The 26,733-nt window shown below is 33.4% G+C and overlaps 1 protein-coding gene across 2 annotated transcripts; it reads right to left on the bottom strand.

Moving 5' to 3' along the window:
• LOC109820263 (epimerase family protein SDR39U1 homolog, chloroplastic) lies at nucleotides 8,900-25,184 on the bottom strand. 2 transcript variants are annotated; one of them, XM_020386388.1, is made up of 13 exons: nucleotides 24,830-25,184; nucleotides 24,663-24,740; nucleotides 24,299-24,374; nucleotides 23,725-23,784; nucleotides 22,601-22,719; nucleotides 21,667-21,711; nucleotides 21,425-21,503; nucleotides 21,028-21,089; nucleotides 20,140-20,242; nucleotides 19,505-19,565; nucleotides 9,721-9,791; nucleotides 9,258-9,397; nucleotides 8,900-9,153 (listed from the first exon to the last, which is right to left on the bottom strand). In XM_020386388.1, exons 1-13 carry the CDS (start codon nucleotides 24,905-24,907, stop codon nucleotides 9,031-9,033), a joined length of 1,095 nt encoding a protein of 364 aa, XP_020241977.1. In that variant the 5' UTR covers nucleotides 24,908-25,184; the 3' UTR covers nucleotides 8,900-9,030. The 2 variants fall into 2 exon arrangements, with proteins under 2 accessions (XP_020241977.1, XP_020241978.1); XM_020386389.1 differs by lacking the exons at nucleotides 24,663-24,740; nucleotides 24,830-25,184 and having other exon boundaries at nucleotides 24,268-24,329.

A 26,733-nucleotide genomic window follows, 5' to 3' on the forward strand; every position in this document is an offset into this window, starting at 1 on the left:
AAGCACCAGCTCCATGGGCCTTATCCACTGGAAAACAATGAGCCCTGTTGATTAAAAAAGCCTGTTGTTTTGAGTTTAAGCGGTTTCCAGGGAGCGCGCGCCGCATTGTTAGTGTTCTCTGTGTGCTGGGAACTGGGGATTTATTCAGAAGCTGTTGTCTGCCAGGACCCATTTACCCCCTAAAAAAAAAAAAGAATAAGTGCCTCTTTGGATATGAGAGTTTGAAGAGAAGATACAACTTGTACTTTCTTTTCTTTCCACTAAATATTTGGACTTCAACAATGCAACTTTGGCAAGGATCTCTATTTGGGTTTGGAGAGAATGGTTTTGAAGAGAATGAGTTTGGTGAGAAAAAAAGAGAGAAAATTGAGGGAGAAAGATGTGTTTTGGAGAGAACAAAGGGAATGGGGTATGAGTTATTGAGGAAGAGAGATTGGGAGAGAGTGGATGAAAATCAGGGTAGATAGAGGTGAGATCGGAGAAAATTCGGAGAAGAGAAGAGAAAGGAGGTTGTGCCCTAATTGTTGTGCACAGCGTCAGCGGGGCTTTTATAGGCCCAACAAATCCACGGGACTAGTAGTCTTGTAGATTTGCTGGGCGGACAAACCACCTCTCTGCTTAGCGCACGAGACTACTAGTCCCGTGCGTTTTGAGTTGCCTTCAGAAAACTCACGGGACTAGTAGTCCCGTGGGTTTTCTAAGATCGTTTAGTGGGCAATTAGGGGCCACTAAACATACGGAACTAGTAGTCCCGTATGTTTCGGAAACCTCATTTGTGAAAATGACGTCTTTTTTGCTGTTGGTAAAAAAGAGATCGTTTTTGCCAGATAATTAGTAAAACGGTCGGTTTTGCTAATTATTTAGCAAAAATGGGCTCTTTTGAAAAAAAACTCCATCCTAAATAACTAAGAATACAATAACTAATTACTAAGAAGCATTACCATGTCCAACATAATAAGTCATTACAACAGTAAATAATATCTCAAACTCAGAAGTCTAATGCTCAAGAAGAAAAGAAACATGAAGAGGAGAGGAGACTAAGCCGTGAATCATGATGATGGCAGTGGCTGCGAACTTGCAGCGATTGCAGGGGTTTGTCAAGATCAGGGGTTGGCGGGGTTCATCGAGAGGAGGGAGGGGTGGATGCGGACCTGTGGTGGTGGCGATGGCTATAGGGGTTCGTCGAGAAGAGGGATGATCAGGTTTGTCAACAGGAGGGAGGGGTAGTTGTGGTGCAGAGCTTTCGTGGTGGTTGCGGCTACGGGGGTTTGACGAGATGAGAGAGGGAGGCGCAGCGGTGTTAGGGTTTGAGAGATTAGGTAGGGTGAGGTGAATAGCATAGAGAGAGAGGGAGGGAGAGAGGGAGGGAGGGAGAGAAAGAGTTTAGGTTTTAACTTAAGTGAAGCGGGTCGGGTTTATGGGTTCGGGTTGTGTTTTTAAATTGGGGGGAGGGTTTAGGTTTTAACTTAAGTGAAGTGGGTTGAGTTTGGGTTATGGGTTCGGGTTTGGGTTTTTGAAATGACCTTAGTCTGGGTTTTATCTTAACATTGGGGTCTTTTTTGTTTAAAAAGCTAGGCGGTACCTAGGCACCACCTAGCTGGACCGTCACCTAGACTGGGTGCTCTGGCCAAATCTAGAGGGCCAAAGGTCCGCCTACACCTAGACAAACGCCTAGGCGTTCGCCTAGAGCACTTTTTACAACAATGGTTATACAGCTAAAGAAATCATGAATCTTGCCCTCAGTGAAATTGTTTGTTAATGGGTCTAATCGAAAAAATGGCCAAAATTATTAGTTATAGCTCACAAAATCATGAATTTTGAAATCCATAACATTGTATGCTAATGAGTCGAAATGAATAAAATGGAACAAAAATAGTGAGTTAAAGTTCATGAAATCGTAAATTTTGGATAGTGTAAATTTATTTCGTAATGACATAAAATGGCCAAAAATTATGGGTTATAGCTCACAAAATCATAAAGTTTTTGACTCCTTAAAATTAATTAGTTATAGCTCACAAAATTATTAGTTATAGCATAAAAAATTAATATTTATAGCTCACAAAATTATGAACTTTGGAATCCATAAAATTGTATACCAATAGGTCGAAATGAACAAAAATAGTGAGTTATAGTTCATGAAATCGTAAATTTCGTATAGCGTAAAATTCATAATGACGTGAAATGGCCAAAACTTGTGGGTTATAACTCACAAAATCATTAAGTTTTTGTCTCCTTGAAATTAATTACCAATTTCTCAAAATGAATAGAACTAGTAAAAAATCATGGACTATAGCTCATGAAATCATGAATTTTAAGCTTTACAAAATTATTAGTTTGAGTGTCAGAACGATTAAAAATGGCCAAAAATCGTGGTTTATAGCTTATAACTCATGAAATCATGAATTTTGGACTCCACAAAATTATTTGTTGATAGGTTAGATCGACTAAAAATGACTAAAATTCATGCGTTATAGCTCATGAAATCATAAATTTTGGAAACCATGAAATTATTTTTGAATGGGTCATAGTGAATAAAAATGGCCAAAAATCATGTGTAGCTCATAGAATCGTAAATTTTAGCATCTGTGAAATTATTTGCTAAGTGGCCAAATAAATAAAAATGGTTGGAATCATGGGTTATAGCTTATGAAATTGTGAATTTTACCTCCACGATATTATTTTCAAGGGATTAGAATAACTAAAATTGGGAAAAATCGTAGGTCATAATCTCATGAAGTCGTGAATTTTGGATTCCATATAATTATTTGCTAAGGGGTCACGAAGACTAAAAAGAATTAAAAATTATGGATTATAACTCATAAAATCATGAATTTTTAAACTTCTTGAAAATATTTTGTTAACAGGTCGGAACAACAAAAAATGGCTAAAAATCATAGTTTGTAGTCATGAAATGGTAGTAAACTTTGGACTCTACAAAACTATTTTCCAATAGGTCATAAGGAATAAAAATGGCCAAAATCATGGGTTGTAGCTTATGAATCATGTATTTTGTCTGAAGTGTAGTTATTTGACAAGTGGTTGGAATAGATACAAATGACTAAAAATTATGGATTGTAACTCATAAAATCGTGAATTTTGGTCTCCGCGAAATTATTCTCCAAGGGGTTGGAATGACTAAAAATAATAAAAAATTATCAGTTATAGCTCATGAACTAGAAATTTTAAGCTCTTGCGAAATTATTTGTTAATAGGACGGAATGATTAAAATGGCTCAAAATTATGGGTTACCGCTCATGAAATCGTAAATTTTAGACTCTATGGAATTATTTGTCAAAATGAGTAAAAATGGCCAAAAATTCATGGATTATATCTCTTGCAAATGTGAATTTTTTGTTCGTCAAATTATTTCCAATGGGTCATAATGAATAAAAATGACCAAAAATCATAGGTTATAACTCATGAAATCATGGATTTTGGCATCCACGAAATTATTAGCCAAGGGGTTAGAATATAAAGATTATGAAAAATTATGTGTTATAGCTCATGAAATCGTGAAGGCATACTTCTTAGTTGGCTTAGTTGGCATGTGTTTGAGTGAAATGATTTTCAACTGATACAATAATATAATTTGTGGAATTTGTACGAGAAGAAAATTGCAACTCTAAACTAATCAATAACTTCCTGAACATGAAATGCAGGTTTCAGTGTCCATAATTTATTAAATTTGGGCTGACTTTTCCCCCCAAAATCTCTACCCAAAAATCCATGTACAGTAATACATCAGACTTCAGGAAAAACCAAAGACTGTAGCGTTATCTTGATTTGAAAACACTAGCTAATGCATGAGATACGACTAATGCATATATATGAACAATGACTCGAATCTCTCAACTCTAACAGCTATATCCCTAGCTGAGCCTTGATAATTCTAAGGGATGAAACACTCCGCCATCATAGACACAGTAGCCTCAGAGCAGAGCATTGGTGGTGGCCGGTGCTTGAGCGTCAAAGCCTGGCTCAGATGAACAGGATGCCCAACACCACTACTAGTAGAATGCTCTTCAAGTAGACTAGTATTAGTGGGGCTTGAATTGGTCGGTGGTGATGAGAATATAGTCTGACCTTTCTCTCGTGTTAGTCTAAGTGTGTAGACCCAAAGCTGAATCAAAAAGACGAAGAAAAAAGGTTTGACGCGGGTCGGTCGACCAACGAGGTGGATCCGGTCGACCGCGACGCCTGCAGGAAACTAAGAAGAAATCCTCACTCTGTTCGGTCGACCGCGAGAGCTGGTCCGGTCGACCGCGAACGTACACCAAAATCCTGTAAGAAGTTGGTGTTCTGGTCGGTCGACCGCGGGACGTGATCCGGTCGACCGGAGTTGGGTTTTCTTGTTTCCAAATCTGTTCGGGATTCTGTTTTGCTCTGGGATCCTATATATACCTAAACGTTTTTAGGGTTTATAGGACACGTGAAAAAGAGGGTTTTGAGAGGATTCTTTCAGAGAGATATCAAAGAGATAAAAACCTATTTGTGGGTGTTGTAATCTTCTTCAATTAATCAAAGAATTGTGCGGTGTGACTCCCGAGGACGTAGGCACGTTGCCGAACATCGTTAAATCCGGTGTGTTCTTTCTTGCTTACTTTCCTGCAAGTTTCATCTTTTATTTGCGGTGATTTTCCTTTTCCTACTTTCCTACTCTCAAACACAAGGTCCGGAAAGACACGGATTTGATTTGATTGTTTCGAATCCCCCAACACCTCGCAGATTTGCAAATTCACTAGTGCACACATCAACCAAGCTATAGACATTAATTGCAAGCAAACAATAAGCGGAAACTGAGAGCAAGAGGATGACGCGCGTGAATTGTTGAATAAAGAAGTTTGTATATATCGAGAGAATGACGAATGAAAAACGCGACTCCATGGATCTTATCCTTCGGAATACAATGAGCCCAATTGCTAAAAAGAGGCGGCAGTTCAATTTAAGGGTTTACAGGGGCTGCACGCTGCATTTTTGGTGTGTTCTGTGTGCTGCGTTCTTTCGGGAGCTGGTCAACCCAACACACGACAAAGATGCAATCTACCTTTTTAAATAGGGGGTAAAAAACAGAAGTGCTTCTTTGGATACAGCTCGCGAAGAAAATTTATTTTCTTTTCCCTCCAAAGTTGATGGTCATGCTTCCACTTCATATTGTTCTGTAATGATATATGACATGTACCGTAAGGCCCCGTTTGGCAAAATGTCAAGAGAGAGGGGTTAAAGAGAGGAATTAATTTATTTTAGCTCATTCGATAATCTGAACGATAAAATTATTAACCCGTTAAATAAGTTTTATTTTAGCCACTGTGATCAGTTTTAGTGTTTGGGAATAACAATGATTTTGACTATTTTCTTTATAATTAGAAGGGTTAACTCTTAATCCTTCTAAATAGGAGTATTAATAAACCCCTCATTTTGAGAGGTTAACTCGTTTTAATCCCTCTAGAAGGGGTTAGCTTAACTCTTCTATATTTTTTATGTTTGACAAATTATGGAGGGTTAACTCACTTTAACCCTTGTATAGATTTTTTTTTTTTTTGATTGTCAGGTTAAGAAGGGGTTAAGTCTCCTTAAGTCTTCTTAACTCCTCACTTAACCTTTTGTCAAACGGTACCTAAGGGATTACATGGTTATCATCCTTAAACTTTTTATTAACATTTAAACATAGAGCTCTCTCTCTCTCTCACTCTCTCTCTCTCTCATGTGATTTTCACATGACATCAATGTAGTGTAGATAAATTCTCTTATACTTAACTATGGTGTAGATAAACATATACTCGTTATCTCACAAGAGATAACTCGGTTTATTTTCTATGGTTTCAATGCTAATAAAGTAATCTAGACAACGTGATAAGTGGCTAACTTAATTTTGGGCCCCCTTTGGTGCGCTGGAATGAGTGAGAATGAAATGCTCATTCCCACTTCTTATTCACACATATCAAAGATGACATCTTTTTTGAAGTTAGAATGCTCATTTCCCCTTCTCTTTCTATCCCACTCAAGTGAGAATGAAACAAATTAAATTAAATACTAAGTATGAGAATGAAAAAATTTAAACTAAATACTAAATATGTTATGATTACTTATTAATTATTCATACCAAAAAGTGGGAAAAAAATTCATTCTCACTTCATTATCTAATCACACCCAAAATGAGAATGGAAAAGAGCATTCTATTCCCGCACTCATTCCATTCCATTCCATTACTTACTTCATTCCACTTTCACTTGATCCAATTCCTGCGTACCAAACAAGTTGCTAAAGTACAATATATAGTATTATGTGCAATTAACCCTTTTCTTTTATGAGTTCAAAGCAATTTTGACCCGAATAAAATAGAAGTAACACGTACTATTTTCCCACAATATTACATTCATTCTCATTTTATATTCCAAAAGAATCACAACTCTCAAATAGTGAAGGTTTAAGACTTGGGAAAAATGCTTCCAGTCCCCAAAACATAAGAAAACGTGCTCTCCCCTGAAATGATTGATGGGCATTGTTATTTTTTTATTTTCCCCTTTTTATTATTTTCGTTGTTGATGAGAGGAACTAACTGTTTTGTTTATATTGAGAGATTGTTAAGGTTATGGGTTTAATTGTTAAGGTTACGGGTCAATTGTTAAGGTTATGAATCTCTCTCTCTCTCTTTATCATGGTGTTACTGATAGTTAAAATGATTGATGAGAATTGTTATTTTATTATTTTTATTTTTTATTATTTTCGTTGTTGATGAGAGGAACTAATTGTTTTGTTTATATTGAGAGATTATTAAGGTTACGAGTTTAATTGTTAAGGTTATGAGTTTAATTGTTAAGGTTACGGGTCAATGTTAAGGTTATGGATCCATTCTCTCTCTCTCTCTCTCTCTCTCTCTCTCTCTCTCTCTCTCTCTCTCTCTTTAATTGTTAAGGTTACGTGTTTAATTGTTAAGGTTACGGGTTTAATTATTAAGGTTATGAGTTTAATTGTTAAGATTACGGATCAATTCTTAAGGTTACGGGTTTAATTGTTAAGGTTACGGGTTTAATTGTTAAGGTTACAGGTTTAATTGTTAAGGTTACGGGTCAATTTTTAAGGTTACAGGTTTAATTGTTAAGATTACGGGTTTAATTGTTAAGATTACAGGTTTAATTGTTAAGGTTACGGGTTTGATTGTTAAGGTTACGTGTTTAATGGTTAAGGTTACGGGTCAATTATTAAGGTTATGCGTTTAATTGTTAATGTTACGGGCCAATTGTTAAGATTACGAGTTTAATTGTTAAGGTTACGGGTCAATTGTTAAGGTTATGGATCCATTCTCTCTCTCTCTCTCTCTCTCTCTCTTTCTCTCTCTCTTTAATTGTTAAGATTACGAGTTTAATTATTAAGGTTACGGATTTAATTGTTAAGGTTACGGATTTAATTGTTAAGGTTACGGGTCAATTGTTAATGTTACGGGTTTAATTGTTAAGGTTACGGATTTAATTGTTAAGGTTACGGGTCAATTGTTAAGGTTATGGATCACTTCTCTCTCTCTCTAATTGTTAATGTTAATCTACAGCACGTACTTTCGTGTCAAATTTGAAGAAAACGCGCCAAAATTAACTTGGACAATTTGTATAAGCTTTTCAGGTTCAGGAGGTAGTACCGGAATGATTCTATCTATGAATCTAATTAAAGATCGAGCAATGACGCAATGAGATTCATGACACACGTGCAGAAAGCGTTTTCGTTCGTGTATTAATGTTCCATGAATATTTTTACCGTGTTTGTTGAAGCATCACCAAAAGGAATTGGGTACAAGCACTACGTCGCGTTACCAACTATAGAAATGAATTTTATGCTGAGAAATGAATGTGATGATACGGTGCAGAACGTTCAAATTAAAATTTCAATTGTTCAAAGGATTTGGCAAATTAAAGAATAATCCACATTATAAATATACACAAATTAAGAAGAGCTCCGGAACCAAAAATACAGATGTGATTGCCTCTGTGCCATCAAAAAGAGGCGGAAATCGCCCAGGCTATGGCGCTCAACACATTTCAGAAGCTCAAGAGTTCAATGATCCTCAGGTTAGCTTCTTCTCACACAGCTAGCACGACTTTTCCCCTATTTTTCGTAAATTAAAGTACGTGTCTGGCTAATCTTGTATATATACCCTATATTTTGTTTATGTATCCCAAATAAATAAATAAATAAATAATGTGCATATATATGTGATCTTGCAGGGATCGATCGACCCCTCTGCCAACAAGAGGACTGCTTCAATTCGACTTACTGAGGCGATCGATGCTCCTCGATCTTGTGGAGGAGTTAGTTTCCCTTTTCATGCATGTATATATGGAGCTTTTCCACGTACGTGTGGTGGGAGCTTGTGGGGTTACGAGATCGTTTACAGGACATGTATCAAATATAATGGGTTACATCAAGGATGGTGGACACGACATTATGATCCCTAAAATATAACCCGGCCAATGTTTTAAATTAATGTGTCCTAAAACCTTTTGTAGCCCCACATCTCCCTCCCACCGTATAACTCTTATCTAAAACATCTATCCGTTTCTTTTTCTTTTTTACAAAATAGCAATAAGACATTATTGTTGCTTTGTAAACATAGTTGTTGTAAGATATGAGCTTGACAATAATGCATGTAATCATGTGTTTAAAACATATACATTTAGATAGAAGCTCCGGTAGATGTCTAATTCTCAGGCTGCCTGCCAAAACAAGAAGCAATGATACACCTAATTAAGAAGAAATCATGAAAAATATCTAAAGATAGATCTTCATCTCAATAGGAAAATTTTATTATTTACTATGTTTGACATAGTACTCATGCTGGTATTTACTATCAGGGTTAACTTTCTAAAACATTTTCCAAAACCAAAAGCTCAGCACTTTGGCAAGGTACGTAGAATAAGAAAGTGTGGATCAATCCTCAAAATTCCATTGGAAATAGAATATATTCATACAGATACAAATGTGGAAATCAGTAAAATACAGGTTTACTTATCTGACTGGCAAAAAAAAAAAATTGGAATTGATCTAACGCAAACTGTAATTCCCCGAAGAAATGATGGCCTTGAGCGCGTCTCTGACAAATGGATACTTAAAGGAAAACCCTAATTCCTTGGCTTTCACAGGGAGCACCTTCTGCCCATCCAGAACCTATGATTATTCAACCATTATATAAAATTACTCTGGTGACAATATTCTAATCAGTGAAAATAACAGCTTGTAAACTAAATGATGGAAACATGAAGAGCACATACAATAGTGGCGCCTTCACCCATGACAGCTTTAAGAGCAAAATCCGGTACTGGGAGCCAAGATGGCCGGCCCATTACTTGACCTAGTTGTTCACACATCTCTGACAATCGAACTGGGTTGGGTGCAGTTCCATTGATTACACCTGCACAATATGAATATCATGCACCAGCTTATTTTACTGAAAACTTTATGCAGAGATCTACAACATTCTATGTGAACTAAAAGGGTCTCTGATAGTTCTCACTAGCTCCGGGAAGTAATCATAGCTAGAATTTTGGAGGGAGGAACCATGGAGAACTCTTTAGTTATGCCATCGACTAAAGGATGTCGAATGAGTTTAAGAACTTTCTTTTATGAGTAAATTCTCTCTCCAACAGTACAAAGGGTTTAGACAGGTCCAATGTTTTAAATACTTTCCTTTTTAACATAATTTCTTATGATCCATAATGATGAGCAAAAAGAGACCTGTATATGATGGGTTCACTATAGCTTCATAAATAAGGTTCACCAAGTCGTCCAAGTGAATCCATGAAAACCTGCAAAAATGAGTTGCATATTTAGAGATATAAGAAACTGATGAGAAAATGATATCTAATACGAAATATTCAGGTATTCATTATATGTGAATTCATGATCCTTATTAACTCAAAGGAACCCCAAAAAAAAAATTGAAATCTTTGCAAACAAATCAGAGACTTCTTTCAGGCTGGTTGCCGATAATCTGTAAGCGGTTTGATTAGAAGTAGTTAGATCATTGTCTTTATTACCATCATCGTCATTCCCACCATCCAAATGTTTTCCCATCAAATGTATGCTACCTTTAATAGAAAAGAAACATTCTATGCAATTCAATTTCCTGCTCAAGAAAGATGCAGGAAACAAAGGAATTTTCAAAATACCTAGAAAGGGGAAGGAAGGAAGCTTATCCTACTTCTGCAAAGAAAAATAAGCTGTCTTTCCTTCTGTAAGCATGAGAGTGCACTGAACAACAAAAGACTTCAATGAAACATCCCAAATATGTACAACAACATAACAGGTACATACAATACATCAATTAAACCAAAAAGGAAAAAAAAATCAGATACAACAAGAAAAAAAGTCATGCCAACAGAAGGCCGAGAAGTCTCAATTTTAGTTCTTTGACCCAAGAAAAATAAGTTGTGTACCTTAAAATTCACGATTTTCATAGGCTACCCGGGATTTTTGTTAATTTTCATAGATTTTGACCGAATGACAAACAAGCATATGTACTTCAAAGTTCATGATTTGCATTAGATGTAACCCATGATTTTGTGCAATTTTGCTCTTTTCACCAACTGGCAATTAAACTAAGCATATTCATAAATTCACAATTTCATGCTCTATGAACACAATATTTGGTCATTTTTGTTCATTTCAATCCAATGGCAACCAATCATGTGTACCAAAAAAAATCACGATTTTCATGGGCTATAACCCATGATTTTAGTCTATTTTTGTTAGTTTCGATCCAATGACAATTAAATTTTCTTTCATAAAAAATCGTGATTTCCATAAGCTATAACGCACGATTTTTTTAATTTTAGTTATTCAACCCAATAGTAAATAACTATGGGTACTTCAAAACTTGTTATATTCATGGTCTAGTCCATGATTTTTGTTCACATTTGTTCGTTTCAATCCAATAGCAATTAATAGTACGACCTTCAATATTCATGGTTTTCACTAGTTATAACCCATGATTTTTGTCCTTTATTATTCGTTCGACTCAATACCAAGTAATCACACCCATGATTTTTGCCATTTTTTGTTCATTTCATCCCGACGTAGAGTTATTATACGTACTTTAAAATTCGTTATTTTCATGGGTTTGTCAATTTTCATCCTTTTTAACCAAATGACAATTAATTATGCATACTTTAACATTGGCGATCTTCACAGGCTATTTACCCACAATTTTTAAAATTCGTAAATTTCATTGGCTATAACCCTTGACTTTTGTTAATTTTCATCTGTTTCGACTCATTGACAATAAAGTTTTAGTTCACCAAAAATGATAATTTTCATGGGCAACCAATGATTTTTTTGGGGGGTTTTTGCTTTTAGACCCATTTGTTTACTCCTATTTATCTTTAAACCCAAGTACTATTATTTGTATCTTTAAGCCCAATTTATCTTTTGTATTTATCTTTAAACCCAATCTTCAAAATACTATATTTTCACCACTTGTTTTTATATTTTGGAGATTGGGTTTAAAGATAAATACAAAATGTGAATTGGGCTTAAAGATAAAAATAATAATACTTGGGTTTAAAGATAAATGGAAGTAAACAAATGGGTCTAAAAGCAAAAACCCCTTTTTTTTTAATTATCGGCCCTTCACCTAATGGCAAATTAGTAAGTGTACCTTAACTTTCACAATTTTCATGGGCTTATAACCAATGATACTTGGTCATTACGTTTGTTTCGACCCCATGACAATTAATTATGCATACAAAAAATTTATTAATTTTCATTTGTCTTAACCTAATGACAAATAAGTACTTGTACTTCAAAAATTCATGCTTTTCATTAGTTATAATCCACGATTTTTGTTCGATTTTCTACTTTTTAACTCAATGACAATTAACTAAGCATATGTCGAAATTCGCGATTTCATGAACTATTTCCTATGATATTTGCTTATTTCATTTTTGTTTCAATCCTATGGGGATTAATCAAGTGTACCAAAAAAAATGGCGATTTCGTGGGTTATACTCCGTGATTTTAGTCTAATTTCGTTAGTTTCGACCCAATGGTGATTAAATTTTCTATCATGAAAAGTTGTGACTTTGACTATAATGCATGATTTTCATTAATAGACCTAACAATGAATAAGTATGAGCACTTCAAATTTTGTTATTTTCACAGGCTAGTCCATGATTTTATCCATTTTCATTTGTTACAATCAAGTAGCAATTAACTATGCGAACTTCAGTATCTGTGATTTTCATGAGCTGTAACCCACGATTTTTTGCATTATCATTCATTCGACCCAATCCACTTATGAGAACTTCAAAAGTCGTGATTTTCAAGGGTTATAACCCACGATTTTGTCATTTTTCATTTGTTTCATCCTAGTGGAGGGTAGTTATACACACTTTAAATTCGTAATTTTTATGGATTATAACTAATGATTTTCGTCAATCTTCATCCTTTTCAACCCAACAGCAATTAATTATGAATACTAAAACCATTGCGATTGTCATGGACTATTACCCATGATTTTCAAAATTCGTGAATTTCATTAACTATAAGCCATGATTTTTGTTAATTTTTATTTTGTTTCGACCAAAGGACAATTACCTGTTTTATTTCTTCAAAAATTTCAATCTTCATGGGCTTTATAACTAACGATTTTGTAAATTCTCGATCTTTGACCCAATGGCAAATAAGCATGTGTGCCATAAGTTTCACAATTTTCATGGGCTCTGACCCAAGGTGTTTATTAATTTTCATTTGTCTTGACTTAATGAAAATTAAGTATTTGCACTTTGAAATTCATGATTTTCATTAGTTATAAACCATGATTTTTGTCCAATTTTGTCTTCGACCCAATGGCAATTAACTCGGCATATTACAAAATCTGCGATTTTCTTAGGTTATAACTCATGATTTTAGTCTATTTTCGATAATTTTGACCCAAAGGTAATTAAATTTTCTTTCCTCAAAAGTCACGATTTTCATGGGCTATAATGCACTATCTTAGTAAATTTTTATTTGACTTAATGCACTATCTTAGTAAATTTTTTATTTGACTCAAAAGTCACGATTTTCATGGGCTATAATGCACTATCTTAGTAAATTTTTATTTGACTTAATGGCAAATAAGTATGGGTAGTTCGAAATTTATTATTGTCATGGACTAGTCCATGATTCTTGTCCCCTTTTGTTCTTTTCGATCCAATAGTAATTAATTGTGTGAACTTCAATATTATAATTTTCATGAGCTATAACTCACAATCTTCGTCCATTATCATTCATTCGACCCAATTGCAACTAATTATGACAAATTTAAAATTTGTGATTTGTGAGGACTATAGCCCAGATTTTTGTTCATTTTCATCCTTCTCAACATAACGGCAATTAATTATGCATACTTTAACATTCAAGATTTTCATAAGCTATTACCCACAGCAAATATGTATAAGTTTTGTTAATTTTTTCGTTTTTGACCTAACAGTAAATAAGTATGCATACCTTAAATTTCACCATTTTCATGACTATAACCTATGATTTTATTAATTTTCATTTATCTTGACCTAATGACAAATAAATATTTGTACTTTGAAATTCATGATTTTCATTAGTTTTAACCCACGAATTTTGTCTAATTTTATTCTTTTCGACCTAGTGGCAATTAACTATGCATATTTTAAAATTCGTGATTTTATGGGCTATTACCGACGATGCTTGCTCATTTACGTTAATTTTGGCCCAATAGTAATTAATCATGCATATCAAAAAGTTTGCAATTATCGTAGATTATAACTCATGATTTTATTCTATTTAAGTTACTTTCGACCAATGGCAATTAAATTTTTCTTTCATAAAAATCACGAGTTTCATGGGCTATAACGCGCAATTTTTGTTATTCTCAATGTCAACTAAGTGTGGGCACTTCAAATTTTATTATTTTCACAGGCCAATCTGCGATTTGTGTCCACTTTTATTTGTTTCAATCCAATAGCAATTAATTGTGTGAACTTCAATATTCGCATTTTTCATAAGCTATAACCCAAGATCATTGCCCGTTATCATTCGTTCGACCTAATGACAAGTAATTATCACCACTTCAAAATTCACAATATTCATGGGTTAACCCACATTTTGTCAATTTTATTCATTTTGTCAAATAGAAAATAATTATGCGAGCTTCAATATTCATGATTTCATGAGCTATAACTCACGATTTTTATCCATTATCTTTTATTCGATCCAATGACAAGTAATTATGGGTCTATAACTACTTCAAAATTCGCGATTTTTATGGGTTACCACAATTTTGCCATTTTTCATTCATTTCGTCCAAATAGAGGGTAATTATATGTACTTCAAAATTCAGAAATTTCAATCATTATAACCTATTTTCATAACTTTTTGTCTTTTTTAACCTAATAGCAATTAATTATGAATATTGCAATAATCACGATTTTCATGGGCCATTACCTATAATTTTCAAAATTCGTGTACTTCAACTACTATAACCCATGAATTTTTTAAATTTTCGTTCATGTTGACTAAGTTTTTTTTTAATTGTGATTTTCATGGCCTTTATAACTAACAATTTTTGTAAATTTTCGATCTTTAACCTAACAGAAAAGAAGTGTGTACCTTAAATCTCATGATTTTCATAAGCTCCAACTCATGATTTTTATTAAATTTTTTTCATCTTGACTCAATGAATAATGAGTATTTGTACTTCGAAATTTATGTTTTTCATTAGCTATAACCCATGATTTTGTTCATTATTGTTCTTTTCGACCTAATGCCAATTAACTAAGCATATTTCAAATTCGTGACTTCAGGGGCTATAACTCACGATATTTGCTAACTAGAAACTTATGAACAGTCATGTTTGTTAATCACTTAATTGTTACTTAAAAATACATATGTTATATTTTAAATAAAAATACATATTTCTTGTTATTTGCTTGTTTGGTTTCGTAGACTTTTGCTTATGTTGAAGAATATCTTGCATTTTGAATTGCGAAAACTTATAAATTTCACTATGTTATGCATGCTGATTAAAACTCTTTCGTGATTTAGTAGGTGAAGTTATATTTCTTAGTCTTTTTATGTGATAATTTATAAATATGTTGCTTATATGCTTATTTGTCTTATGTTGAAAAATATTTGTTTGAGGTGTGCACCTCAATTCAGTGAGGTGCATGCATCGTTGTGCGCCTTGCGCATGGTGCGCGTAAGGAGCATTTGCGCCTTGCGCCTCGATAACACTGATTCAATCCAATGGCAAATAAGTATAAGTACTTTAAATTTGTTATTTTCGTGGGCTAGTCCTTGATTTTTGTCCATTTTTTAGTGTTACGGTCCAATAAAAATTAATTGTGCGAACTTCAACATTCATGATTATTATGGGCTATTACCCACGATTTTCAAAATTTGTGAAATTCATTAGTTACCCCGTGATTTTTGTTAATTTTTCTTCATTTCGACCCAATGACAATTAAGTTTTATTTCTTCAAAAATAGAGTATCATGGGCTATAACCAATAATTTTTGTAAAGTTTTGATCTTTGACCCAATTGCATATAAGTATGTGTATATTAGTTGACACAAGTTTCATGGACTATAACCCATGATTTTTTTTAATTATCGTCTATCTTGACCCAATGACAAATAAGTATTTGTATCTCAAATTTTAGGATTTTCAGTAGTTATAACCCACGATTTTTGTCTAATGTTATTGTTTTCGACCAAATGGCAATTAACTAAGCATATTTTAAAATTCACAATTTCATGGGCTATATAACCCACGATATTTGCTCATTTTTGCTTGTTTCAACCTAATGGCAATTAATCAAGCGTACCAAAAAATTCACGGTTTTTGTGAATTATAACACAATTTTAATCTATGTTTGTTGGTTTCGATCCAATGGCTATTAAATCATCTTTCATGAAAATTTATGATCTTCATGGGCTATAATGCATGATTTTTTAAAATTTTTAATATTTGACCAAATAGCAAATAAGTAAGGGTACCTTAAATTCGTTATTTACATGGGCTAGTCCATGATTTTTGTCCAGTATCATTCATTCGACCCAATGGCAAGTATTTATGGCTACTTCAAATTTGGTGATTTTCATGGGTAATCCATGATTTTACCATCTTTTGTTTGTTTTGTCCTATTGGAGAGTAATTATATTTACTTTAAAATTTGCAATTTCTATAGGTTATATAACCCACGATTTTTGTGAATTTTGGTCCTTTTCAACCTAATGACATCTAATTATGCATAGTTCAATATTTGCAATTTTCATAGGCTATTACCCATGATTTTTGAATTTTGTGAATTTCAATCGCTATAACCCATGATTTTATTTTTTTCATTTACACTGAATGACAATTAAGTTTTATTTCATCAAAATGTCGATTTTCATGGGCTATAAGCCTATAACCAATGATTTTTTGTTAATTTTTATTCTATGACATAATGGTGCGTACCTTAAATTTCAAGATTTTTATGAAATATAACCCACAAGTTCGCCTTGACTCAATAACAAAGAAGTATTTGCATTTCGAAGTTCATGATTTACATTAGTATATAACTCACGATTTTTGTCCCATATTTCAAATTTGTAATTTCATAGGTTATAATTTTGCTCATTTTCATTTGGTTCGACACGATGGCAATTAATCTTGCATACTGAAAAAACTCGCGATTTTCATAGGTTATATAACCCATAATTTTAGTCTATTTTCATTAGTTTTGACTTTTTGGCAATTAAATTTTCTTTTTGTCATGGGCAACACACGAGTTTTGTATTTTTTGTTATTCGACCCAGTGGAAAATAAGTATGGGTATTTCAAAATTCATATTTTTCATAAGAGTTTATAATTTTTGTCCATTTTTGTTTGTTTTGACCTACTTACAATTAATTGTGCGAACTTCAATAGTCACAATTTTCATAAGCTATAACCGACGATTTTTATCGATTATCGTTTATTCGGCCCAATGGCAATTATTTATAACTAGTTCAAAATTCGTGATTTTGATGGATTATAACCCACGATTTTGGTAATGTTTATCTATTTCGTCCTAATGGCAAGTAATTATATGCAACTTAAAATTCATAATTTTTATGGGTTATAACCCAGTTTTCATGACTAGTATAATGCACGTGTTTTGCACGTGAAAGTACATGCTTTAAGTTTTAAATTTTTTATTGAATAATAAAACTATGTGTTAATAAATAAATTGTATAATAAGATTGCTTAAAAGAAATATAAAAATTAATTATTATCGTGTAGTTATTGTAATTGAATATTTTTCTTATATTGATCGCCCAGTGTTAACTTTTCAAAATAAGTTCCCGAGTCTAAAGTGGTTCTTAAATAAAATTGTCAATTATATGCGTTCTCTTAAATATGTCCCTCCAACTTAAAAGTTGTTAACTTATCTCTAAATTTACTAAGTTGCGTTAATCTTGCTAGTTTTCTCCTGATGTTACCTAAATAGTTACACTTGATACATATAACATATTGCAATAGTTACTTCTCATTATAATTATTATATGAAATCAATTACACTAAACTCTTATGAATTTTCAACCCATATAAACTTCTAAAATTATACTAAACCCCTAATGACTTTTCTATTTCAAAGAGGGCCGTTAATAACTTTCTGAATTTTACAGATAACCCTTATAAATTAGAACTAGAAAATGGCATAAAACGATATTTTTGAAAGTTTGGTGTAATTTATCTAAAAGTTATTGGGGGCTCTTTACAAAAGTTATTAGGGGTTTAGTGTGATTTCAAAAGTTCATAGGATCGATTTACTGCAAAATGCTGAAAGTTAATGAGGATTTACTGTAATTTGCCTTATTTAATATTATAATTTCTAGTTCAAGCAATACTATTAAAATAATTATAGTATCTATATACTATAAAAATTTTATCTAATTTAATTTTTTGAGTTATGCTCTTAGATTATTTAGTACTATAAATATTTTATAAAATTTTTATTATACTATCATTAATAATTAATAGTACTATTATTATTATTTAATTATTTAATTAATTTTTAATCATTACCAAGTATAGATTATTCAGCATCATGTAATAATATTTAAGAAAATACTCTAAAAATATTATCAAATTATTTATTTCATTTATTTAATAACATAATACTAAATAAATAGTGTAATTCATAATTTATGTGATATTATTATAATAATTACACCACTTACGCAATTCAAAATTCATTCTATTAATTTTATTGCTCATTGAATTATAGTATAATTCTTAATAGTATTTAGTAATATATAATTCTATTTATACTACTATTTTAATTATTTTATTATAATTCATAAATAATTATTATAATAATTTAATTGGTTACTACTAATAATTGTGTATACTTATTTTATAAATTACTTTGTTTTATTATTTTTAAACGATTAATAGTTTTTATATTATTGATAATTATAATTAATTAGGAAGCTGAGGAGGTGCATAATTAATAAGAGGTTATATTTATTTAATGAAAGATTAATTAGAGATAATGATATCGTTAGAATTTATCAAAATTTGTGAGGGAAAAAATAGAAATTAAAAGTTTTAACATCTCAATCCTCTTTTTATAGCTCTTTTTGTCAATTTTCATCTTTTTCAACCCAAGGGCCATTAATTATGTGACTTCTAAATTTTGCGAGTTTCATTGGCTATATATAACCCATGATTTTTGTTAATTTTCCTTTTGTTTTGACCTAATGGCAATTAAGTTTCATTTCATCAAAAATAGTAATTTTCATCAGCTAAAACCATGATTTTTATCAATTTTTGTTCTTTGACCCAATAGCAAATACATATTCGTACCTTTAATTTTTCAATTTTCAAAAATTTTTATTTTTTCTAAATTCATGTACCTGAATTCATGATATTCATGGGCTATAACTCATGAGTTTTGTCAATTTTCTTTCATTTTGACCCAGTTCAATCAATCATGCGTACTTCAAAATTCATGATTTTCATGGTTTATAACCAATTATTTTGGTCTATTTTTGTTTGTCAACCCGAAGGCAATCAAGTTTTTTGTCTTAAAAAATATTATTTTCATGATATAGCTCACGATTTTTGTGAATTTTCATGCTTTTACCCAAGGACAAACAAGTATTTGCAGTTTAAAATTCACTATTTTCATGGATAACCCATGCTTTTTATCCATTTTTTTCATTTAGAAGACTATTACTTGTGGATTGTGGCCATCGATGTCATCTTAATATATCATTATTAGAGAAGGAAGCTTTTGTCCTTCAAAGTTGATTGGGGTGTCACTTTGGGAAATAGAGAACAAAATATAAGTAGCTTCCAATACTCTGTGAATTGCAGGTGAGCATAAATAGAACCTAGAAAATATTTAGTGTGCAAATGTTACATAACTAGTATTCATATAGAATTTCTTGTAGTTGTATCTTAAAAAAAGCTGTATTTCTTCTGGTTATATGAGTAGAAATATTTGATTTTTTTAAAAGAACTTGAAGCTCACCATTGTTGGCCATTGCCCAAAGGTCCTCCAGCAAACATCATGAAGAGAGGAATCATTTTGGCTGCAGCATGACACATAGAAGAAATTAGTACAGGTCTAAAACAGAAAAGATACTCCCAAATAAACTATCACATGAATACATGGGAGATTGCGCTTGAGCCTAGATGAGAATAATGAGAGGTCTGAGAACTGCATGCATTTTTCAGAAAATAAATGGAACGGTAGCATTTCCGTACTTGTTTCATCATCTCTAGGTGGACAGGAACAAGCAGGTTGGGCTTGAAGGCCTGACACTAATAATGTCAAAGAACTTCATATATGAGAAATTCATACTGCACCGTTTATGTCCAAATTTGAGACATTAGGGTCATTAAGAGGTATCAATTGAAGACCAAGGCTAAACTATGATGGTTACTGGAGGTATCAATTGAAAACCAAGGCTAAACTATGATGGTTACTGTAATGACTGTCTTCTGATATAATGACTGTCTTCTGATATAAAATTTGTGCCTGTGAAGCAACTATTCTTTTGCAGAATTCAAAACACAGCACCCATTTGAATAAATTGCATACAAGAATATGGTATGTAGCATACGTGCATAAATCACAAAATCCTGAAAAGAAATTGAACGAACCTAGAGCACCGCCATCTTTTCCAAGAACAACACCAATGCGGATAAGTGCCAACCTAACATCTTTATCTACTTCAAGAGCCTTTCCTTCCCATTCTCTACAAACCTAGAAGTACATTATATAAAAGAAAAGAATAAACGCAGTAGGCAGAATGGAATGAAGGAAAGCATGTGGATTTCAACTGTGAAAAGAAAAATAGTTCCCTTACATTTACATGAATAACATACTTCTAATAGTACTGCATGAGACATACTGGTTTTTAATTTTATACTATAATGTTACTTATGACTGAAATACTTTATGTTCTTCACACCTTTTTATCATTGCCATAATGGAATAATCTCATGCTGAGGTCGGTACAAAAGGACCAATGAGGATGGTCATAAGAGAAATATGCATGCAAAGTTTGGAACGTATCAAGTTCTAGGAAAAAACTGAGATCACAAATTGATGTTTCCTCTGAATCCAAACGTGAAGTATCATGTGTTATGGTAATATCAGACACAAAACTAGATCTGCTGTAGAGCATTTATAATTTTACAATTAACGACCAAGAGCATGTGTAAATAAATTATATTCATAATCGAGAATTTGACTTTACGGTCTGAACCTCTTCAGCAACCAAATAAGTTTCATAAAGGATTTTATCTCTCTCCCATTAATTCCATGACAATCTAATATTTCTTCGATCATATACTATCGTATGCATAGATTTTCTGGAAATAGATGAAGATCGTATGTAAAATATAAACAAACAAAGTAACATGAAGCAAACAAGCCAACACAATGTGCACACAATTATGTGTCACAATCACTTAACAAATATCTGCAGTCTGCTGGCAGTAAAAAGAAAGGAGAAAAACTAAATAGATTCATTGACAATACAGAACCTCTGCTAAGTAGTCATTTCCTGATGGGCTTGTCTCATCAAAAGCCTGAGTTTCACTTGTCCCTGACAATGTTCAGTGAAAAGGATATGTTAGATGATATTTCAAAAAATTTCTATTACGTAAGCATCTCAATGTATTCTCCTAAAAAATAATGATTTGCATGGATAATAAGGTATATTAGGTACATATGAAGTACGTAGTGTCATTTCACATTCATTCAATGTAAGCAGTAATCATGCCATCAGATCTTAAAAGATTGGTATTATGATGTGGGTGCAGTTTGCTAAGAATAGTTTAGTTTTGCAAAATATGATAATATATAAAGCAAGAAAATAATATCATTTTCTTGAGAACTAAAATGGGGAAAAAAAAAGTTGGCACATCATTATTTACGCACCATAGTAACCAATGGCTGTTGCACTAACCAAGACCGAAGGTCGAAGTTCCACATTTGTTTTGTTTATCAAATCTACAACCTTACATTCAAGAAGCATTGTCAGTGTTAAATCAAAAGCAAGAAGAACCTTTTCTTAGTTCTCCAATGAAGTCTATTGATCTACTAGTAATTAATGGACCATGAAGCAACTATGCACTTGTAAAATGCAGATTGTTTGTTAGTAAGTTTATGAAAGAAAAAACCTTTGCTGTAACTCTAATACGGCTTTGTTTAATCTCCTTTTTAATCTGCAAGCACAATAACCAAGATCATGTTAATTATTACTGAAAGTATCATGTATCTTAACGCTGATAACTTCATAAATTAGAAGTGGGATATTCACAGTTTATCTATTGAATTTAGAAATTTGTACAAAACATGGATTACCAAGTTACACCAGTTAAGCACATATTAAAAAGGAACAGACCTCCATGTTCTCGACTAAGAGAGAATGAAGGAGAACTTAATATAAACTCCTTGTCATATGTAACATGCAATATCAGACGTAGGATAAAAAAGAAAAACAATAGGCCCTTCCCACTGGGGGTGAATACAGTTCGTATGGGGCTCTTGTATGATACTTACCATATCTGTATCCGCTTACCAATACGGATACGGATACGGATAAGTCTTGGTAAGAAAATTTCATATTCATATCTGCTAAAATCGGATATAGATATGGATACGGATGTATATAAGCGGACACACATGTAGATACAAAATAGATATGAGAAAACTAAATATTATTGAAAAAAAATATGGTGCATATGGTACAAGAGAGCTAATCAGTATGTTCCTTATATCCAAGAAGCTAAGATTAAGTCTTTTGATCATCAGAATTTACCTCAAATCCATTAACTAAGGATTAAAACTATTGAAACTGTATGTCCAACACATATTCAGATAACTCGGATACGGGTCCGGATATTTCACTACATATCCGTATCCATAACCATATCCTATAGGATATAGATTTTAGTAACCATATCAACATCCTAACAAATACGGATACGAATCTTTCCTCGGATACGGACATTTTTGTACACCCCTATCTCCCACCCAACGCTACCTAAGAAATATAAATAGGATATTGAAGAAATTCATTCAAGAACAGAGAGGAGATGAAAGGAAACACACCTCAGGTGACCATCTCGTACTTATAGGCATTCCAGCCAAGTTCACAACGGCGTCTGAACCTTGAATGCAATTTTTCCATTCTACTTCCTCAGCAATTGTAATTTTGGAAAATTTCTCAACTGCAGTTACAACAACCAACTTGTATAAGGAAACAGAAAAATCCACAATGGACAACAGAATTTATTTGGAACTTCTTAGGCGAAAGAACTGGCTGAACATTGTCTAAGCAATGTTAACAAAAATATGGAAATAGATATGAAACACATAAAGAAATCTTAATCATCATCATCCAAGCCTTTTTCACCAAAATGGGTCATCTATGGAGCATTACCCAAAGTTAAGAATGCTCCACAAAAAAAGCAGCTGAGCTTTTTCACATCTATAAACCAAATGTAAAATGTCAATAAAATAAGCCAAATTCCTTGACAAATACTTAAGAACATGAACATAACCTGTTAGCCAATTAGCAAGTAGCTAGACCTGATAATTTTGTTCTCTCTTCCTCTCTTATTATTTCCTTCCTTTTAATTTTGTGACTGCTTATTTAAGAGGGTCAATTGATTTAGATAATAATCTACCCAGCAACGTGATAAGCAGGACACTGCAAACAAGGTTACTGGAAGGGGGCGCTTCATAAATGGAGAAGAGAATTATTCTCGTGGTTCTATCTATCATTAGCATTTTCTTCATTTGCCTATTATAACTTGCAAAAAGAAATATCAGACCTCTCCTAGAAAATCTAAAACACAGGAGACACTATTAATCCAGGCTGAAATATCAAAATTTTCAAGGAATGTCATATTCTCGCATCAGATGCTGGGGATGTGATGAATCTAAGTGGAGCATAACCTACATGCACACATGGATACATTTATTTCCTATTGTTTCAAGATATAAGCATAATTGAGAAGATAATTACAGATATTCTCGACATTTCGCAGCAGTACAAATTGCTTTGTGCCGCATAATATTAAACTGAATACCTATTGAATAAAATTAAGAAAAATCAGCCATCCTTTTCTTCAATAGAACTAGTTTTATTTATAGCACAAACCGATTGTGTGATTTTAACAAGTCATTATTAATGAAATTGCTCAAATAAATAGGTACCCATACCTTCTTACCGGGGAAAACTAATTGTGCATTGCTTCTGGATCGTGTTAAGACATGAACGCTATGGTCATCTGCATAAATAAATCATAGAATATTAATCTAATGGCACAGTAACATCAAAGGATATCTGAAAAGGGTAACTATAGTATTATGATTCTGTGACCTATGAACATGTGAGGGTTAAACATAAAGAAGGATGCCTAACAAGCAGCATGTAGACTGAAACAGCACATTACTAATCCACCAAATTATGACTAATCTGAAATGCTTAGGCCTGGAATTTTCTTCTACAACGCACACAAAGGAAATCAACCAAGCACCATCTCCATCCTCAATTGCTAACATCTAGAAAGGAAACCTCCTAGAAACTCTTCAAAAAGCCATATTTTCTTAAGTGAAATCATTTGTAACCCCAACATGGAGGCTTGTCTAACTGACCTATTTCTGATGTCAAAAAATTCTCGATTATTCTAAAATCAGAAACTAAAGAGAGAGCAGTAGCCGTCCTTATGTTTGCAAGTTGGAATTGAGAAAAGGGGAAAGAGATCTTTTACATTCTTTGCTGCTTGGTAGTTTAAATATAACCTGCGAGTAACCTCTGAACCAATCTTCGGCCAACAAAACCAGTAGCTCCAGTTATTGAGATAGTCATCTGCCTTTCCTGGAACAACAAAAAACTATTATAACATGATACATGTCGCTTACCTCAGCAAATTAACACCGTTGACATTAAACTCCCATAAGCTGACAACCAAAAGTTACACTAATTCCTAAAAATGTATGACTTTTAATTCCAATTTTTTTGTCACATTAACCTCATATAAGAGTGTGTACATTAATTCCTAGAAATGCGGGATACATCTAAGCAAAAAAAAAAATTAAAAAATAACAAAATTCTTGAATGCAGAGAGAGAGAGAGAGAGAGAGAGAGAGACGGAGAGAGAGAGACCTTGGTGGGTTTTGCAGGACCCGAGTTGCTGACACTGTTGCCAACACACACCACCTGATATCTCTTGAAATTGCGATTCTGGAAAAGGGGGGGAAAGTAAAAAAGTTACAGTATTATCTAACCGAAGAGAACGGGAAGAAGAAGAGTAGTAGAAAGAGGGGTCTCACGTGGCGATGGGGCTGAGGGATGAAGAAGGGGGGAATTGCGGTGTGAGGTCGAGAGAGCGTCGCCCCGCACGGCTCCATGATTGGGTTTGGGTCGAGGTTTTGAGACCGAGAGTGAGGATGCAGAGGCGACGGTCTCAAGAAGGGGGGAAGGGGAAAAAACGAGGGGAGAGGGAGAGAGATTTGGAGAGTAACCAAGTGGTCATCGTGTTCATTGGAGAGCCACAGCAGTCACAGAAGTTGATTATCGTCTCAGGCCAGGACTCCGCAAAATGCCAGAGCAGCAGAAGTGAGGAGTTTTACATGACTACCGTTGTGCGGTTGGAGCCGGACGCAGCCCAATCTTGAATCTACGACTCAACCATGTTCCTTTTTTTTTATCATCTCTTAATGCCTGGGTAGGGCTGTCTCAGATTGGCCCTTTGACCGTTTTGCCCTCAAAAACGGTCAAAAAACGGCTATTTTGTGAGGTTATTTTGGTCATTTACCTAGGGGGCTGGTTCTATAAATAGAGGGGGGTTTTCATTTGTTTTCTTCACACCAAAAACTCATCTCTTCTCTCTTATACTCTTATACTCTCTCTTATACTCTTATACTCTCTTATTTATACTTTCTAATCCAATCCCCAAATGGCTTCCGGATCTGATTATGAAGAGCAAAACATATCTCCCGATCCTGAATTGAGTCCTCCTACTATGAGTCCTCCTACTATCAGTCCTCCTACCGAAGTTAATCCCGAATCCGGTGGCGACGAATCTGCACCAAGAGCTCCTAAACGGCCAAGATCCGATGTGTGGAATTTTTACGAGAAGATCGACGTCACCAAGGATGAACACGGTAGGATCCTCACCCAGAAGGCTAAGTGTGCTTTGTGCGGCAAGATTTTTCAAGCTCATCATAAGAGCGGCACCAACCACCTCAAACGCCATTTAGATAAACACAACAAAGGCCAGCCTCCTCAAGGTGATATCCGACAATCCATGATTTCTCAATCCTCCTCTTCTGGTAGTCTCGGTAGTTGGAACTATGACGCTGCCAGAGCCAGGAAATGCGTAATCAGGTTTATCATTCTTAAAAACCTTCCTTTTAAATTAGTAGAAGATGATGAATTTGAAGATATGTTTAGAGATGGTTTTTATCCTGCATTTAAAAAATTTTCTCGTCAAACCTGTCAACGTGATATTTTAAAATATTATCAGCAAGAACAAGAAAAAATAATTTCTTATTTTAAAAATTTAAACTGTAAATTTTCTTTAACTTCTGATATTTGGACATCTAGAGCACAAACTGGATATTTATGTATCACAGCACACTGGATTGATGAAAATTGGCAAATGTTTAAAAGAGTTGTTTCTTTTATTGCAATAGAAGAGTCACATACTGGTGCTAATGTTGCAAATTTAATAATTGAAGAACTTATGAAATTAGAAATTTCACAAAGAATATTTTCTCTTTCACTAGATAATGCAAGTAATAACAATGTAGCTGTTGATTTTATCAGATCATCTTTATCATTGCCATGTCATGGTGATCTTTTTCATATTAGGTGCATCTGTCATATTTTAAATTTAATTGTTCAAAGTGCATTTACTGAAATTAAACCCATGATAGAAAAGGTTAGAACAGTTGCTTACATGCATAGTGCTTCTGAACAAAGACTTAAAAGATGGAAACAATTTTGTAAAAGAAAAAATGTAAAGCCTAGACTAATTCCAAAAGATGTTGACCATAGGTGGAATTCCACATATGCAATGTTAAGTGTAGCAATAGAATATAAAGACATTATAACTGATTTTATAAACTATTATGCTTCTAGTTCTAGTTCTGGTAGCACTTATGGAATAACTGAAGATGAATGGACAGTTATATGTAATTTAAATGAAATGTTACAAGTTTTTTATGATGCT

The sequence above is a fragment of the Asparagus officinalis genome, chromosome 8 (assembly GCF_001876935.1).
Source record: "Asparagus officinalis chromosome 8, Aspof.V1, whole genome shotgun sequence".
NCBI classification, from domain to species: Eukaryota; Viridiplantae; Streptophyta; class Magnoliopsida; order Asparagales; family Asparagaceae; genus Asparagus; species Asparagus officinalis.

What these genes read in the sequence shown, in the direction of transcription:
- LOC109820263 (XM_020386388.1), bottom strand. Translation starts at nt 24,907, where the DNA reads ATGGAGCCGTGCGGGGCGACGCTCTCTCGACCTCACACCGCAATTCCC. An exon ending in GTATTAGAGTTACAGCAAAG is followed by an intron (nt 21,504 to 21,666) that starts GTTTTTTCTTTC and finishes CTTGAATGTAAG; the next exon opens with GTTGTAGATTTGATAAACAA. An exon ending in AGTGAACCCATCATATACAG is followed by an intron (nt 9,398 to 9,720) that starts GTCTCTTTTTGC and finishes CATATTGTGCAG; the next exon opens with GTGTAATCAATGGAACTGCA.